This window comes from Pelodiscus sinensis, chromosome 21 (genome assembly GCF_052426305.1).
Source record: "Pelodiscus sinensis isolate ZL-2025 chromosome 21, ASM5242630v1, whole genome shotgun sequence".
Classification (NCBI taxonomy): Eukaryota; Metazoa; Chordata; order Testudines; family Trionychidae; genus Pelodiscus; species Pelodiscus sinensis.
Window position 1 is genome coordinate 930213 of NC_143072.1, and position 16928 is coordinate 947140.

The 16928-nt window shown below is 50.7% G+C and overlaps 1 protein-coding gene across 1 annotated transcript in view; it reads right to left on the minus strand.

Moving 5' to 3' along the window:
- Positions 1-16928, minus strand: part of SH2B2 (SH2B adaptor protein 2) — an 81519-nt gene that overhangs the window by 37981 nt on the left and 26610 nt on the right. The window contains exon 2 of the mRNA XM_075904411.2: positions 2383-3267. Within this exon, the coding sequence (XP_075760526.1) occupies positions 2383-3240 (858 nt within the window). The 5' untranslated portion in view covers positions 3241-3267. The remainder of the gene's footprint in view (positions 1-2382; positions 3268-16928) is intronic.

Consider the following 16928-nt stretch of genomic DNA (forward strand, 5'->3'; position numbering starts at 1 on the left):
ATGAGGGGTGGTCCAGCAGCCAGGGAACTAGCCGGAGACTTGAGAGATCTAAGGTCAATTCCCTGCTCTTCCCTGGACTTCCATATGCCTTGTGTGACCTTGGTCAAGTCACTTAGCCTCTCCCATGGCTCAGTTTCCCATCTGTGCAATGCAAAGAATAGCATATCCCTGCCATACAGAGGTGCTGTGAGATTGCACACTTTCAAGACAAGGGTTCAGATATTGTAATGACAAAGATCATTTGAGTCCATTCCATAATGGAGATCATTCCATCTCTCTGGGTCTCAGTTTCCCCAACTACAAGACTGGGATAATACCTCTCCGCCACATGATTGAGGGGTGCTCAGGTACTTGCTGGTAAAGGGGAATGTGCAGGTAGGTAGGTATTAAATTGCCTACATGAATCTACAGTTGTTGGCACCTTTTTCTGAAGCTTTCTTTAGGACCTAATGGGAGGAAAAGGGTACAGGGAAGAAATAAATAAATGTTCAGGAAGGAAAGTAGCCGAGAAGAACATTGGGGAAAGTGTGTTCTGAAAGAGGACACAGGAACAGTACGGGATAGAAAGCTCCTGACAGAGGACATGGAAGTCTTTCTACTTTCTCATTGAAATGTTATTGGAGAGAGAAAAAGAGAAGGGGGCGAGTGTGTGTGTGTGTGCGCGCATATGCACCTATATGCTGTGTAAAACTCAACTGAAAAAAAATCCATAATTACCAAGAAAAAAAACCCTAAGCCCACACACACCACAAAATTATTGATTTCTAATGTGGATTAGTTGCCAGCTGCGATTTAAGACAAGCGGCAAGCCTCAATGCCAGAGAGAGATTCAGGCTTACAGATGCTAATCACCTTACGTTTCTTTAGGACCTTTCACCCACAGGATGCGACGGCACTTTACAGACTTACCCACTGCTCCACAGCTGGGGTGCAGCCACGGATGGTCCTGAGTGGGTTGTGGCCCGCCCACTTTGTATCCAGGCCCACTCGCAGTCCGCCCACTGCTGTGGCCAGGGCCCAGCGTTTGCCTCACTCTGCCCCGGCGCGCAGGTTGGGAAGCAGGGCCGGGGCTTATCCCCAAGTCTTGCCTGTCCTGGTCCTCGCCATTCAGCTAATGGGCAGAGAGATGTGGAGACCCCGCCTCAGGTCAATTCCCGGCTCTTTCGTGGACTTCCCCACGTCTCGTTTCCCCAAAAGAACTGAAAAGTTACTCGGTGCCTGTGGAGGTTCCTGCGGGTTGCAGGTTAACAGGCACTAGACAGCACTTCGCCGGTGCTTTGCAAATGGCTTCACTCTCCTGCCAGCAAACATGGGGATCTGAGTCTACCCAAACTCCTGCCTGCCTATCAGACTGCCCACTGGGCTGATCCAAGAGGATCGAGAGCATAATACGTAACACAGAAGAGCGCAAGTTACAGGGCCCCCTCGGTGTCTGATCCAGGGTGCAGACCTGCAACACGGGAGGGGGGAAGGAGGCAACTGCCCCGGGGCCTGCCATTCAATGTGAAGCATCACTGTCATAAAAGGCTTGTTGAGGGTCTCAGTTACTGTCTCTGACTCAGGTGTCCGGTAGTGGCTCGGACAGTCCGGTATTTGCGGCTTCTGTCTGGTAAAAAAAAAAAAAAAAAAAGAAATACCGGACACGTAAAACGTCTGGCATTTTCTGTTTTTCTCGGACGGAAGGCTGCTTGGGAGAGTCTTCCCCTGCTGCGTCTGGTGGGGATGGGGTTATGCATTTAAAGGCGCCATTACTTCTTTTTTTTTTGGTGCAGTTGTTTTTGCTCAACAACTTTGGTCCCAATTTTTGTTGTGTTTTTTTTTGCTCAAAAAAAAAAAAACCTTTGTTTCCCTACTCAGCTGGCCCTTTTGCTTTCTGTCTGAGAGGAGAGGCCAGGGGTGGCTGGATTGTGGATACTAAATTTCCTTTCCACTCATAGGAGGTAGATCTACCACTTCTAGAAGGAGGCATATTGGTGCTGGAGGAAAGAAAAAAATCTTTATTGAAATCCACTCAAAGCCCTAGAAGATAGATCAGGAACTAGGAGCGCCGGGTATCAGGAAACCTGAGCAGCCAGCAACCTAGCGGAGAGCGAGGCACAGACAAATAACAAAACCCCTGAATTATGCTTCACTGCCGTCGAGTGGAGTAAGACCAGGAGGTGGAAGCTTAAGAGAGACCCTCTGAAACAACAGAGGAGCAACAGCCATCCCCTGCCAGCAGCACACCCGCCCAGCAGAGAGCTGTACAACCGCTGTGGCCATTTGCGGCACCGATGCAGACGTGTCGCAGGGGTGTAGGGCCTCTTGGAGGCGAGAAGCGTCACAGGTCCACACACACACAAGCCAACACAGACAGGCAGCTCAGAAACCTACCAGACCTACCTTGGGAGGAACATAAAACTCCAGCAGGAACCGCTCCCCCTCCATCTTCACGGCCTTCCTAAGCATCAGCCGGCACTTCTGCCACTGAGAGCTGCCCACGCAGTTCGTGTCGTCCGCCACCATGTAGCGGAGGGTGCCCTCCCTTTGGATATCCACCAGCTCCACCTTGGAGGACTGGACTTTCGACAGCCGCAGCTTGTGAGTCCATCTCTCCCTCGTGTCGTGCTCCTTGGCCGCTGAGGGGCAGTGCTCTCTCTCTGACCTCCTGCCGCCTTGCGTGGCCTCCACGCCTGGCTCCGGGGAGGACTTCCTGTGCCACATCTCCTTCATGCCATCCACCACACACAGGCTCATGTTCCGCAAGGAGAAGCCTTTCTTGAATTTCGGCTTGGAAGCAGCGTGGACAGAGACATCCTCTGAACTCCGCGAGTGGCCGTAGGAAGAAACTTTGTGAGCCTGAGTCTGCTGGGACTGGCTCAGGTATCTGCTAGAGTTCATGGGGTTGTCCATACTGTCCAGGGATTCTGTGGAGGTCTCCTCTTTCCTCTGGAGGATGTCTCGGCCGTAAGGCATGTGGCAGTTCTGAAGCCCCACAAAGGGCACTATGTTGTACTTGGTTGGGGAGTCAGATACGAACACCCTGCTGACCTCCAAGCTGAAGATGTCCAAGAAATTGGCAGCAAAGTGGTGGGAGAAGGAGGTTTCAGCCCCAGGTGTATCGTAATGGGGGTTCTCCTTCAGGAACTGGCAGAACTTTTGAGCAAAGTCCACCGCGGCGGCCTGGGCGTGAAGCTCGCAGAATTCCCTCCAGTCAGGAAGCTGGGAGGCAGACTCTTGGCAAAGAGGATCCCCATTCATGACTGTCCCATTCCACCGACCAGCAAACTGCAAAAGCAAATCAGAGGGAAGGTTAATGTCGGTTCAGACAATGAATTTTACACACACACAAACTGAAAACTACCCACGGCCAAGCACATGCGCACACACGCACGCACACACACACACTGCAAACTACCCATGGGCAAGCGTGCGCGCACACACACACACACACAAAGAACAAAGTACCCACGGTCAAGCACAGGTGCACATGCACACATACACACTGCAAACTACCCATGGGCAAGCACACACGCACGCACGGGCACACACACACACACACACACACACACACACACACACCCCCAAAGTACCCACGGTCAAGCACAGGCGCACATACACACACATTTCAAACTACCCACGGCCAAGCACATGCGTACACACACATGCAGTGCAAACTACCCACAGCCAAGCACATGCGCACACACGCACGCACACACACACACACTGCAAACTACCCATGGGCAAGCGCGCGCGCACACACACACACACACACACACAAAGAACAAAGTACCCACGGTCAAGCACAGGTGCACATGCACACATACACACTGCAAACTACCCATGGGCAAGCACACACGCACGCACGGGCACACGCACACACACACACACACACACACACACACACACACCCCAAAGTACCCACGGTCAAGCACAGGCGCACATACACACACATTTCAAACTACCCACGGCCAAGCACATGCGTACACACACATGCAGTGCAAACTACCCACAGCCAAAGGAATTCGCTAGAAAACTAAGGGCGGTATGTAACAACCTAAACAGCGAACTGACCCTGCAGTCACTACATTCTGCCACATATAAAAAACATGCAAAACTATGGCTAGTGCAACCCTGTTTCTGCCTCTGTGATCACATTACTTCCAATTCTAGCCCGAAGACATTTCGTCTCTGAAGCCCACTGAGTAATGGCTGGAATCCCCCAGGAGACCTTGGGGGCTCTGAATGGTGGTGAGACAATGGGAACCAGATTCTAGAACACTGGTACCTTAGTTGGCTCATCCCGTTTCACATCTGGGGGCTCACGCTAGCACATTCACAGCCAGAGTATCAATCAGAACACCCCAAATGAGGAACTGGAGGCCTTAAATTAGAGGCCTACAGTTGAAAACCAGGCTTTGTATATATCTTTTGAACTGTGATGACCTTACTTTCTACTGAAATGCATCCACCTCTGAAGCAGAACATACCCATTAGGGATGTAAGAGTGTCATTGATAAAACCGAATAATTGATAAGCAAAAGCTTATAGGTTAATGTTATAGACTACACTCATTCCCCCCCCCCAACCCCCACCCCGGCAGTAAATTTTTTAGCAGACTGGCCAGCAACCTGGCTCAGTCCCGGCTTGCACTGGGTTCAGAACCTACCCCCAGTGCGGCTCTGCATTTAAAGTGTATTAAGAACCAGGTGGGCAGGCAGCCCGGCTCAGTTCTGGCTCGTGCCAAGTCTGGGAGTTCAGCCCCACCCCCGCACAGCGGCTGCTGCCTCTGTATTAGAGGCAGCAGCGCAGGCTGTCAAGCAGCCTGTCCACAAGGGGAGCTGGTTTTTAAACTGGCTCCCCTCGCAGATCAGCTCCCACCTGGCAGAGACGGCAGCGTGGAGTGGCTGGGGGCTCCTCAGGAGTGGAGCCGGAGTGCACTGGCTGTCGGCCCCACTCCTGAGGGCTACAGAATAGTCAAGTAACTAATCAGAATTCATGGGGTTAACCGACGACTCAATTAACCGATATTTAACATCCCTAATATCCATGCATTTACCAGCAAATTACACTTTTTTGCCCAGAGCAGAACATGAAGACTACCACATCCAACTGACACTACAAGAGGGACTTTTCTGGTAAGCAAAATGTAAACACCAAATACAACAATGATCAACCGTCTTAAATCTTTTACAAGAAGCGTGCTACCAGTTTACAATGACGGGTGGCTCTTTCAAACCCGTGCTGGAGACAGAGACTCAGAAGGAAGTGCGTCATGTACAGAATCACCAACGCTTCTTATTTTGCAAAGTTTTTTCTTAGAAGCCTCTTACCGTCATGCTCTCCAAGACCCTGCCCTGTTTATCTTAAGGGAGCAGACAGTATCCTTGCCGGATGCCCATGGCTATGGAGACCCACCCCGCCCCCAACATAGAGGAAATCACAAAATAGCTGCTGAGAGCTGAAAGGGATAACTCGAAGACAGGGCATACACAGAGAGCCAGCTACCCACAAGCAGCCTCAGAAGCTACCCAGCAAACAAGGAGACTGAAAATCTCATCCATTCAGAGGTCTCTTCTGGGTTTTTAGATTGTGCTCTTCACTGGATCCCTTCCAGTAGTGCTTTAAGTAACACAACCACACATCTGTCATTCGTTTGTTCTCTCCTTCCCTTTCCCCCCCCCCCCCGCCCCCCCTGGCCAGGGAGATGTGCATGGAGAGAGGTGCCTTGTTTTGGGACAGTCATCCGGCAATGCTGTTACTTTCATGTCACGGGAACAGGGATTATTTAGGGAGCTGGCATCTTTTCTGGGTGGAGTCAAAGGATGTTGACAGGAGCAGGGAGGGTCTCATCCAAGAGACAAGGGAAACCCGCCGTCGGGTAATACAGGCACAGCTGCAAAAGGATAAAGCGCCAGCTTTTGCTTCGGTGCTAGAATAAATGGAAGGAATTGGCTGCCATAGCCAACCTCTGCTATGGCTGATGCTGGAGAGACACCAATGCTCGCGGTGGGGGGGAAGTCACTCGTCGTAGCAGGCGCACAGCTGGACCGGAGATGCCACACTGAGTATTGCAGCCTAGCTGGAAATGGTCATGTTCCTCTGCTCCGGGAGAAACACAGTGCATGGAGAGGAGCTGCGGTGGTGGGGTCAGCTCCCTCACACACCCACCCTCTCATCTCGGATTGGATGTCAAGGTGGCAGGATGGTGCACGAGGTCAGAGCAATTAACATGAGGAATGGCTCCTAAGGCCAGCAAATTAATCTCGCTAATGGGCCATTGCAGCCATCCATCATGGTCACATCCGGGACCTGACCTATGTGACCAATCAACACCACCCCAGTGCACAGCCCCATTGTTCTCGTCTGTAGTACAGTCGCCTCAGAGACTGTGAGACCAGAAGGGACCGTCGTGATCATCCTGTCCAAGCTCCTGCACATTGCAGGCCACAGAACCGCACCCACTCCTGAAATAGACCCCAGCCTCTGGCTGAGTTACTGCAGACCTCAAATCATGGCTTAAAGACTAGCGGAGCTCACCAGGCCCAGAGCGCCGGGTGCTGTACATACCCAATCCCCAAAGAGTTCACAAAACTAGAGAAGACATATAGAGAATGGGAAGGGAACAGAAGCGGGCAGCTCACACTTCACTGTCTCCAGTTCATCTGGTGGCCACACAAGCTCAAGATTCTATAAAATCATGACCGGAGTGGAAAATGTGAATAAGGAAAAGTGATTTACTTATTCCCACATTATAAGAACTAGGGGTCACCAAATGAAATGAAAAGGCAGCAGGTTTAAAACAAACAAAAGGAAGTTTTTCTCCACTTAGCACACAGTCAACCCGTGGAACTCCTTGCCAAAAGATGAGGTGAGGACTAGGGATTTAACACGGTTCAAAAAAGAGCTAGCTAGATTCACTGAGGTTATGTCCATCAATGGCGTCCCTAGCGTCTGTTTGTCTGGAAATGGATGACAGGAGATGATTCTCTGTTGTTTCCCTATCTCTGGGGCATCCTATTGGCCACTGTTGGCAGACAAGACACTGGGCTAGATGGACCTATGGTCTGACCCAGTAGGGCTGTTCTTATATATTTTGGTTGGTTTCTAAGGTGCCGCAGGACCACTTGTGATTTTTGCAGTTACGGGCTAACACAGCTCCCCTCTGAGACTTTGTCGCTGGCTTCGTTAACGGAGGCGCGCTCTAACTTTTGGTGGGTCACAGCTGAAAAGGCAGGGCATTCCTGCCGGCTTGCCTCCCTCCCCCACCCCGGCTCCTGCCATCCCGCCTCCTATCCCATTCACAACTGTTCTGTGGGACTCTGCTCCACAGGCCAGAGGGGGTTAAGAACCTCCGGGGGTCAGCTCAGTCTGACTGCAGGCAGGGCAGGAGGGGAGCGGGCCGTGCAGCACGTGCTCCATGCAGTCCTGTGCCGAGCTCTGCCCGGGAAAGCGTTTCACAGGCTAATAATCAGAATAGCCCCGGGGAGGAGAAAAAACCCCAGAACTATATCCGCTTTGTCCTCAGCTCCACCCGGTCGCTCACACTGTCTGCTAAAGGCACATCGACAGCACAGAAAGGAGGAATACATTATTAATGGGTGTTTTATAATCTTACAGGCATGAGTATTTCATTCTGGAGGTGGTCATGAGCACAGCAGAAGAGGGCCGTAAGCCATCGTTATAAAGACCCTATTGGGGTCTATTAACAGTTGATTATCCATTTATTGGAACATTTATGGATGATTCTTAAGCTTTTAAACACTCTGGACATATCTCCCCAGAGTAGAACGTGTATTCACTTACCCTTGGACCCTCCCCAGCATCTGTCCCCCAAGAGGCTTGGTGGAAAACAGTAAGCATGGAAGTAAAACCAAGTTCCTTAGGGGAAGCACAGGGTGCTTTCAAAATCCCCTGTGGAGTCACGTTTGGAGCAGAGACAGAGGCTAATGAGCGTCAGCCTCTGAACATGCTTCTACTTGGACCAGAGGATAGCCTTCCAAGCTGACACAGGAAGAGAAGAGGCAAAAGGCGCCAGCTACATGGTCTACATGAGATGAGCAGAGAAAAGCAATGTGTTGCCTCTATAAAACCATCGTACACCCACATATTGAATACTGTGTACAGATGTGCTTGCCTCATCTCAAAAAAGATACCTTGGCATTGGAAGGTTCAGAAAACGGCAACAAAATGATTAGAGGTTTGGACTTTTCAGCTTGGAAAAGGGGAGACTAAGGGGGATAGGATAGAGGTCTATAAAATCATGACTGGTGTGCAAAAAGTGAATGAGGAAAAGTTATTTATTTATTCCCACATTATAAGAACTAGGGGTCACCAAATGAAAAAAACAGCAGGTTTAAAACAAGCAAAAGGAAGTTTTTCTTCACTTAGCACACAGTCAACCTGTGGAACTCCTTGCCAGAAGATGTGGTAAAGACAAGGACTTTAACATGGTTCAAAAAAGAACTAGATAGATTCATGGAGATGAGTCTATCAACGGCTATTAGCCAGGATTGGTAGGAAAGGTCTCTAGCCTCTGTTTGTCTGGAATTGGGTGACAGGAGAGGGATCATGTGAGGATTACCTGTTGTGTTCCCTCCCTCTGGGGCATCTGGTATTGGCCACTGTTGGCAGACAGGACACTGGGCTAGATGGACCTTTTGTCTTACCCAGTATGGCTGTTCTTATATGTTTTGGGCTGGTCTTCCAGGTTTCTACATTGATGATGTCAGAGTTGGAGTAGTCCTCATTGATATGACACACTGGGCATGTCACTAGCCCTTTCTGTGCCTCAGTTTCCTTATCTGTACCACAAGGGTGAAACCTCCCTCCCTTGAAGGCATAGCCTGGTGAGACTTAGCTCGGTAGCCTTTGTAAGATGAAGGGATCACACCTGTTCCTATGATTACGGATAAAGGAGTCAATTCTGCCCATGCACTGGGCTTGGCAATCCCCATGAGGCCAGGGAGAGATCCATGCACAGCCTTGCAATCAGAGGCATTATCAAGATTATAAACCCAGCTCGCTCCCACTTAGCATCAAGAGAGAGCAAGGTGCAGAGGGGACATCAATAATGCCGTGATGGGAAACCAAGCCAGTCGGCACTAAGGGGGAAGGGCAGAGGTGTCCGACGCTGATGGTTGTTGATGGCAGAGAATGTCACACAGACCAAGTCGGGGATACACGGTCTAACCAACCTCTGACAGCCAAGTGTCAGGATGAGAGAGATTTTGAGGTGTCTTCTGCCTGGAGTCATTGTCAGGGAAGCCAGAAATAATTGGCTGCACTCCTCTGGAGGCAATTGGGGCAAGCCACAACCTTTCCCCCTCCTTCCAACAGAGCAAAGAGAGTGACACTCATTTTTTCAGCTAGCTGAGCAATTAATTAACGCCACACCTGAGCTGATAATCAGTCTCCTACTGGGCAGGGGAATCAAGGCCAATAAGCGCTGCTCTGGTGGACGTTCAGAGAATTCCTTTTCATTATGCCGTGGCCTTGCCTCTTGTTTGTCTTCGTCACTGTCAGGATCTAAGCAGGGCAGCATCCCAAGAAGCCGTTGCAGCTCCTGGGCGAATGGAAGGGGGAGGGAAAGCAGATTTTACACGTGTTCCTAGTAAAGCACCTGGCAGCGAGCCCGTTCTGCAGGTGCATTCACCGTTCCACAGCTGTGCACATCTGGCTTGCAGCTGAGGAGGCCTTCACTTGACTGCTAGCGGCCTAAAGACAGATTGTTAGCATGGGGGATAAAGTGAGACCCCCCAAACTTTGGCATAAGCCTGCCCCTCCCCCTAAAACTGGGCATGCGACATATGGGTATAGGATGTCGGAATTAGAGCACGTATGGGCAGTCTCAGCTCAAGAGGGAGTGAATGGACTATCCACGTTTAACACACACACCCCTACCTTGCACTAGCAGCAGGGTCTCACACCTGTTTTACATAAATTAACCATCTCATTGTGTGCGATAGATGATTTCACACTCCCCGCTGCAGAGATGAAGAAACGGAGGCACAGGGTGGGGACGCAGGTTGCTCAGAAAGTACATTGCAGAGTGTGCACCCGGAAGGCAAACCAGCCAGTCTCAAAGTGCAGTCCCTCCCCAGTGGTCTACAGAATTGGACGGTTTACATCTGAGACCGAAGCCGTGTCCGAGTCAAAGGGCAGAAGGGACCACCCGAACCTCCGAGCTCACCTCCTGGCTGTGGCCACCCCCACCCCGGCACCTGTACACTAACCCCAAGTCATGCAGCCCAGCGGCACAGAACAGGAGGCACCAAACTGCACCCTGCAATGCCAAAGAAATGAAGAAGTGAGATGCACCAGATAATCCAGGCCGATGACCCACACCCATGCTGCAGGAGGCAAAAACCTCCATGGCCAGTCTGACCTAGGGGAAAATTCCTGCTCCTGCCCACACAGCAATCGCCTGGACCTGGGGACATGGGCAAGAATCAGCCAGCCAAGCACCAGAGAGAACGCTCAGCCCTGTTGCCCCAATGTTTCTGCTCCGGGCAAGAGGCCATCCCTGATGCTTCTGCTGACGGGAAGGGAAACTCCTTTCTGACCCCTGCAGGTGTCCAGTTGAAACCATGTGCTGAGTTTGAGGCTGGGAGGTGGGTTTCTCTCCCACATAATGAGGCCTCCAGTAGGAAAGGACTGGAGAATCCCTCCACGAGGCCAAATTCATTTAGAAAGGAGATGAAAGTGAGACCGAAGCAGAGCTAACCGTGAATAAATATTTAATACTGACCCCGCCCCCAAGAGAGGAGCAGCCTCCGACCATTCAGAAACAAGAGCAAGGGAAGGAGTCAATGACAGCTCAGCTGTTAGCCCAGGCAGATTATTAGAAATTATTCTACGTATTCAAGATTCTCTAACAAGTCCAGTGAACCAGGCGAGGAGTGAATTATTCATGGACTCGGCCCAGTTTTCAGCATTGTTGGTCTTAGAGGGGGCAGAGACTGGATTAATCTTACAGGCGGAGAGGCCTCAGGATGTTGCCCCTGTTTTGTGGGTGCCGGGGCGCTGATTGTCACCCTGGGATCTGCAAATGGTGCGCAGCTTGTTGCTGAGCAACAGCACCAGGTGAAGCTGTTCATCCCACTGGCACAGTTTCTGGCACTGGGCTCCACTCCTGGCTCCGCCACTGCCTCTCTGTGTGACCTTGGGCAACTCACTTCACCGGCCTCTGTATAATGGAGAGAATAATCCTGCCCTTCTCAACTATTTAGACTGAGCAGTGACTGTACTATGCGAATGGAGCCTCTGGGAGGGGCCATAATTTAAATAATAAAATCATCGATTCCAAGACCTGAAGGACTGCTGCGGTCTAGTCTGACCTCCGGCGCAACACAGGCCAAAAGGGGCTGATGTACTGGGACAAAAGCCATTGGCAAGGGAGAGTGTGTGAGGCCAAGCTCCTCTTAGGGGAAAGGCTGTCACCTCACATACAGACACCAATCGTTGCCCTCTCATTGGGCATTTCAGCAGCCAAGTCAAGGGCCAAAGCATCTCAGTTCCAAGCAGGCAATTCTTCCAAGCCAGGGACGAGCGGCCATGGGGGGGTGGCCCTGGGGAACAACATGGGCTGGGCAGCCCACGCTGCACCCGTGACAAAGCACAAGTCTGGGAACGTGTCCCACAGACCCAACCCAGCTCCCCGGTTTTACACGTGTCCAGGTGGAACGAGGATGCTCAGTTCATTAACGTTTGCGACGTGCTTTGAGATCTCCCAACAGAAGGCTCTACCCCGGTGCCTCGGCCTGCTTCCTACAGCCAGGATTTTGGTCTATAGGCCCATCCGACAGGCATGTTTCACTCAGCACGACTATTCATACAAAGTGAATCTGTTTTTTATTAATCCAAGAGGAACGAGAAATTTGATCGCTGCAATATCTCAGACACGGCAGGAGCCTTGCCACTCTTCCACCCCCACGCTCCCGACACGCACCAGGCCCTCTGGCCACGGGAGGAGCACCGCAGCGGCGTGTAAAGCCCTGCAGCTGCTCTGCTAACACCTCATGTGCCGCCAGTGCAGAGCGCTCCCACAAGCGTGCACAGGGGGCTGTGCATATTTCTCCGGGGACAACACCGCCCGAAGCTTTGCCGAGAAAACTCAGTGCACAGAGGCAGGGTGAGCGCGGGGCAGGCTAGAAACTCAGCATTGACTGCAGGGAACTCTATTGAGAAAAGTTGCTGACAAGTGGGAAGACGTTCCATTCAGCAGAGTAACAGCTTCCCACAGACGGTGGGCATAAGCCGAAGGATGTCAGCAGTTATACCCTTTGTTTTCAGGAAGCAATAAATACAACAGCCTTTTATCGCCTCAGTTATACACTCCCACTCTCTCTGCCCCAGGGAGATCCCAGGGCCAGACAGATGATTTAGCCTGAGACTTGAGAGAGAAGAGGGAAAGATATAAAGGGTTCTATCTACACAGTGCCAAGGAAATGCCTTGGAGGGAGTCTCGGCCCCTCCTGAGGGAGCCACTGAGGTGGAACTAGCAAGCAAAGACCTCCCTCAATTCAGGCATCCAAAAAAAAAAAAATCTCTGAAAGGATCACATTGGACTCACCCACCTCAGGAGTAAGACAAGGCTTGCCAGCGTGGGGGAGAGAAGAAAATGGATTTTGCAGAACTAGAGGAAGCCTTGAACCAGAACTCTGTCTCAAAACCCCTTCAACTCTGGAGCAAGCTGGGTCCAAACTTAGCAACTCAACCCACCCGCCCAAACACAGGCATGATTTAAGAACTGGATCCTATTTTATTGGCTGCCACTCGCCCTCCCTTGAGCCTTGTGATGAAGTTAGGAAAAATGGTTCTGGTTTGGGGTACATTTTTTCCTGAAGGACCCTAGTATCTGTTTCTCAGGGCTGGGGGCAGATCACCTAATTCTCTGTTCTGCTCATTCCCTTCGGGACACCTGGTATTGGCCACTGTCAGAAGACACGACACTGAGCTAGATGGATAGTCGACTAGTCCTTAAGGGTATGTCTACACTACAAAGTTAATTCCAACTAACAGCCGTTAGTTCGAATTAACTTTCATAGGTGCTACACAGGCAAACTGCTAGTTTGAACTTAATTCGAACTAGCGGAGCGCTTAATTCGAACTAGGTAAACCTCATTCTGCGAGGACTAACGCCTAGTTCGAATTCAGTAGTTCGAATTAAGGGCTCTGTAGCCACTTAATTCGAACTAGTTGGAGGCTAGCCCTCCCCAGCTTTCCCTGGTGGCCACTCTGGGCACCACCAGGGAAACTCGTCTGCCCTCCTCCCGGCCCTGGAGCCCTTAAAGGGGCACGGTCTGGCTACAGTGCCCGTGCCAGGTGCAAGCCTGCCAGCACCCAGCCAGCAGACCCTGCACCTGGCACAGCATGAGCCAGCCACCCGCTGCCACCCTCTTCCTGGACCAGGCTGGCGACTCCCAGGAGCCTGCCTGGGGCCGCAAGAGGCAGGTGCCCACCTGGTGTAGTGCGGAGATCATGGACCTCATCCAGGTTTGGGGGGAGGCCTCCAATGTCCACGACCTCCGCACTAGGCACAGGAAAGTGGCCGTCTAGGGCAGGAGAGCTGCCAGCCTGGCCACCAAAGGCTTGCAGGAGCAGGTTTGCATGAAAATCAAGGTGGTCCAGTTAGACCCCTGACCCTGAGCCCTGAGCTTAGAACATAAGAACATAAGAATGGCCGTACTGGGTCAGACCAAAGGTCCATCTAGCCCAGTAGCCTGTCTGCCGACAGTGGCCAACACTAGGTACCCTGGAGGGGATGGACCGAAGACAATGACCAAGCCATTTGTCTCGTGCCATCCATCTCCAGCCTTCCACAAACAGAGGCAAGAGACACCATTTCAATCCCCTGGCTAATAGTACTCCATGGACCCAACCTCTTTATCTAACTTCCCTTAAACTATGTTATAGTTCTAGCCTTCACAGCCTCCTGCAGCAAGGAGTTCCACAGGTTGACTATTTGCTTTGTGAAGAAGAACTTTCGCTTATTAGTTTGAAGCCTGCTACCCATTCATTTCATTTGGTGCCCTCTAGTCCTTCTGTTATGGGAACTAATAAAGAACTTTTCTTTATGTATGCTCTCCACACTACTCATGCTTTTATAGACCTCTATCATATCCCCCCTCATTCTCCTCTTTTTAAGCTGAAAAGTCCCAGTCTCTTTAGCCTCTCTTCATATGGGACCTGTTCTAATCCCCTGATCATTTTAGTTGCCCTTTTCGGAACCCTTTCCAAGGCCAAAATATCTTTTCTGGGGTGAGGAGATCACATCCGTACACAGTACTGAAGATATGGCGTACCATAGTTTGATACTTCCCCTCCTCCTTCTTCCCCTGGCTTCCCCCTTCCAGCTCCCTCCTCCCAGGTTTCCCCTTCCCCTCTCCCACCCTTTCTCTTCCCCTTTCCCACCTACTTTTCCCAGTCTCCCCAGAGGTTAATCCCCTCCCCCCCACAGTTTTGTTAAATAAAAAGAGTTTCTATTTTTGAACACGTGTCCTTTATTTTGTACATCAGGAAGGGGGGCTAGGGAGGGGTAAGTGGAAGGAGGTGAGGGAGGAATGGGGTACGAGCCCCCGATGGGGAGGACTGGGGTGGCTCTGCAGGCTCCTCGGGGTGGAAATTCTCCTGCAGCCCCCCGATTCACCCCCCCGGATGGCAGCCTGTGGCAAGTGCAGCCGGGCTGATGGCCAAGTGCTGTGATGTGCCGAGTGTGGGCATTCAGGGCACTCCAAGCCAGGACTGCTTTGCTGTCCCTCATCGAGGTAGACAAGCAAGCGGGGAACCCTGAGAACTGTCTGTCCGGGGTGGGGGTCGGGTCCCTTTAAGCACAGCCCTCGGCTAGCCTGAGACAGCAGCTCCACGCTCTAAGTCCTAACCTGATGCCCTGCCGGCACTGCTTCCGGCCATCCTTAACCTCGGTTCAGGGTCCACTCAATGTGGACATGCTAGTTCGAATTAGCAAAATGCTAATTCGAACTAGTTTTTAGGTCTAGATGCGCTAGTTCGAATTAGCTTAGTTCGAATTAACTAATTCGAATTAAGTTAGTTCGAATTAGTGCTGTAGCGTAGACGTACCCTAACATCCCTACATCAGTCCTCTGCCACATTTGCTAACATGGCATCAGCTAGTGCAGATTATGATAACGATTTGTGCTGTGGAGTCCTCTGCGCACTGCACATCTGACAGAGCACTTCTCCACTGAGGTGTTGTATAGAAAGGCCAAGAGAAGCCAGCCTTCCTTAGCCCTGGCCTTAGCTTTCTATGCAATTACTGCTCCAGGCAACCACTGCAGAGGGGAGGCAGGGAGGAGAGGACTAGTGAGAGAAATCATGGGAAATGCCTCAGTTTACACTCTTCCAGCAGCGTTCCAACAGCAGCTCATTGGCTGCTCCTCTGACAGTTAGCTGCACTCCCCCACTCTTTCTCCCCACTTCTTCAGATTTTTCAGTTTTGTCATACGAAGAAGTGGGTTGTGCCTATGAAAGCTCATGATACTATTTATATATTTTTGTTAGTCTCTAAGGTGCATTGCTGTTTTTTTATTTTTTTAGTTACAGGCTAAGATAGCTCCCCCTCTAAGATCTTTTTTTCTCCCCCTCTCCTCTCCTTGGAAGGGGAGTGAAAGGTGGAGAAAACAGGAGGAGAATACAAACTTTTTTCTAATTATTCAGAGATGAGTTTCCATTCATTTGTCTGTTACTAGGTTGATTTGTTACACCAGCTAGGGAGAAAACACACACCCTAGGAAGTGGACGAATAACAATGAAAGGGTTACTTGTTTGTATGTCAAATAACTTCGGTCCTTCAGAACACTAGAAAATGTGTGGCCTTTAATCAGAATTCTAAAGGGGAATTAGGCACCTAATTCAGAGTGACATCTAATTCCTGCAGGCACCTTTGAAAATTCCCATCCCAGACTCAAGGCCGGAAAGGCATGTGGAGGGGCGGGGGGAAGGGAAGGAAATATTTCCTCCTAAGAACCTAGTTTAAATTTATTGCTTCGGGTTATTCCACGTCTGCCTTATACCCTGGGAAATATGGTCTTGTCAGAGGCCATAAACTATTTGTTTTATGATTACGACCATGCAAAAAGTATTATTGATTTCCCATAAAGCCACTAAGGAGCCCCATCTGAAAGTTCCCAACATGATTCACCTTCAGGATTTACCGATCCCGTATCCCCTCCACTGTTCTGACTTGCTTATGTGGCTGTGTTCTTTCCAGTGTTTACTTACACTCCAACTGGAATGCCATGGAGCGAGGTTTCCTAGGAAAAACTGACCTGAAGTAGCACTATTTTGTAAGATATTATTTATTCCCTGTCCCCAAAATGTTCTATGGATCTTTCATACCAATACCAGGACTGTAGTGTCCTGGTATTGGTATGAAATTTCTTGGGCAGGATTTCTGTCATGTCTTTTCATCCATTTCGCGTCCATGACCACAGGCGACAGGTGCCTACGGAGGAAGGGGGTGTGGGGAGGAACAAGGAGGGGGCATGAAGAGGCACCCTATTTAGCAGTTACGATTTAGGTGGGGTTAGGGAGGCAACGCACGTCCCAAGTGCTCCCGCGCATCGCCTATGTCCATGACTTTTTGAAAATACAAAGAAGTGAGAACAGAAGATGTGTGGCCCACTGGAACAGAGTCTGTCTGCATGAGGGATATTAAATTTAGATTAATTAACTAATCCAACAGTCAACAGGATTTCCATTGACTATCTGATTAGTCGATAAGGGCGCCTCCGTCTTTGAACTTTAGCAAGAGTTCAAGAGCGGAAGCTCCACAAGGGAGCTCAGGGCCGGACGGGGAGGGGCCTCTCGCTGGCCCCACCCTCCCTGCAGGACCTGAGCCTTTGAAATGTACAAGCGCCCCAGTGGGGCTTTTGTACATTTCAAAAGCAGAATTGCAGCAGAAGCGGCATGAGCGGAGACTGCTTCAG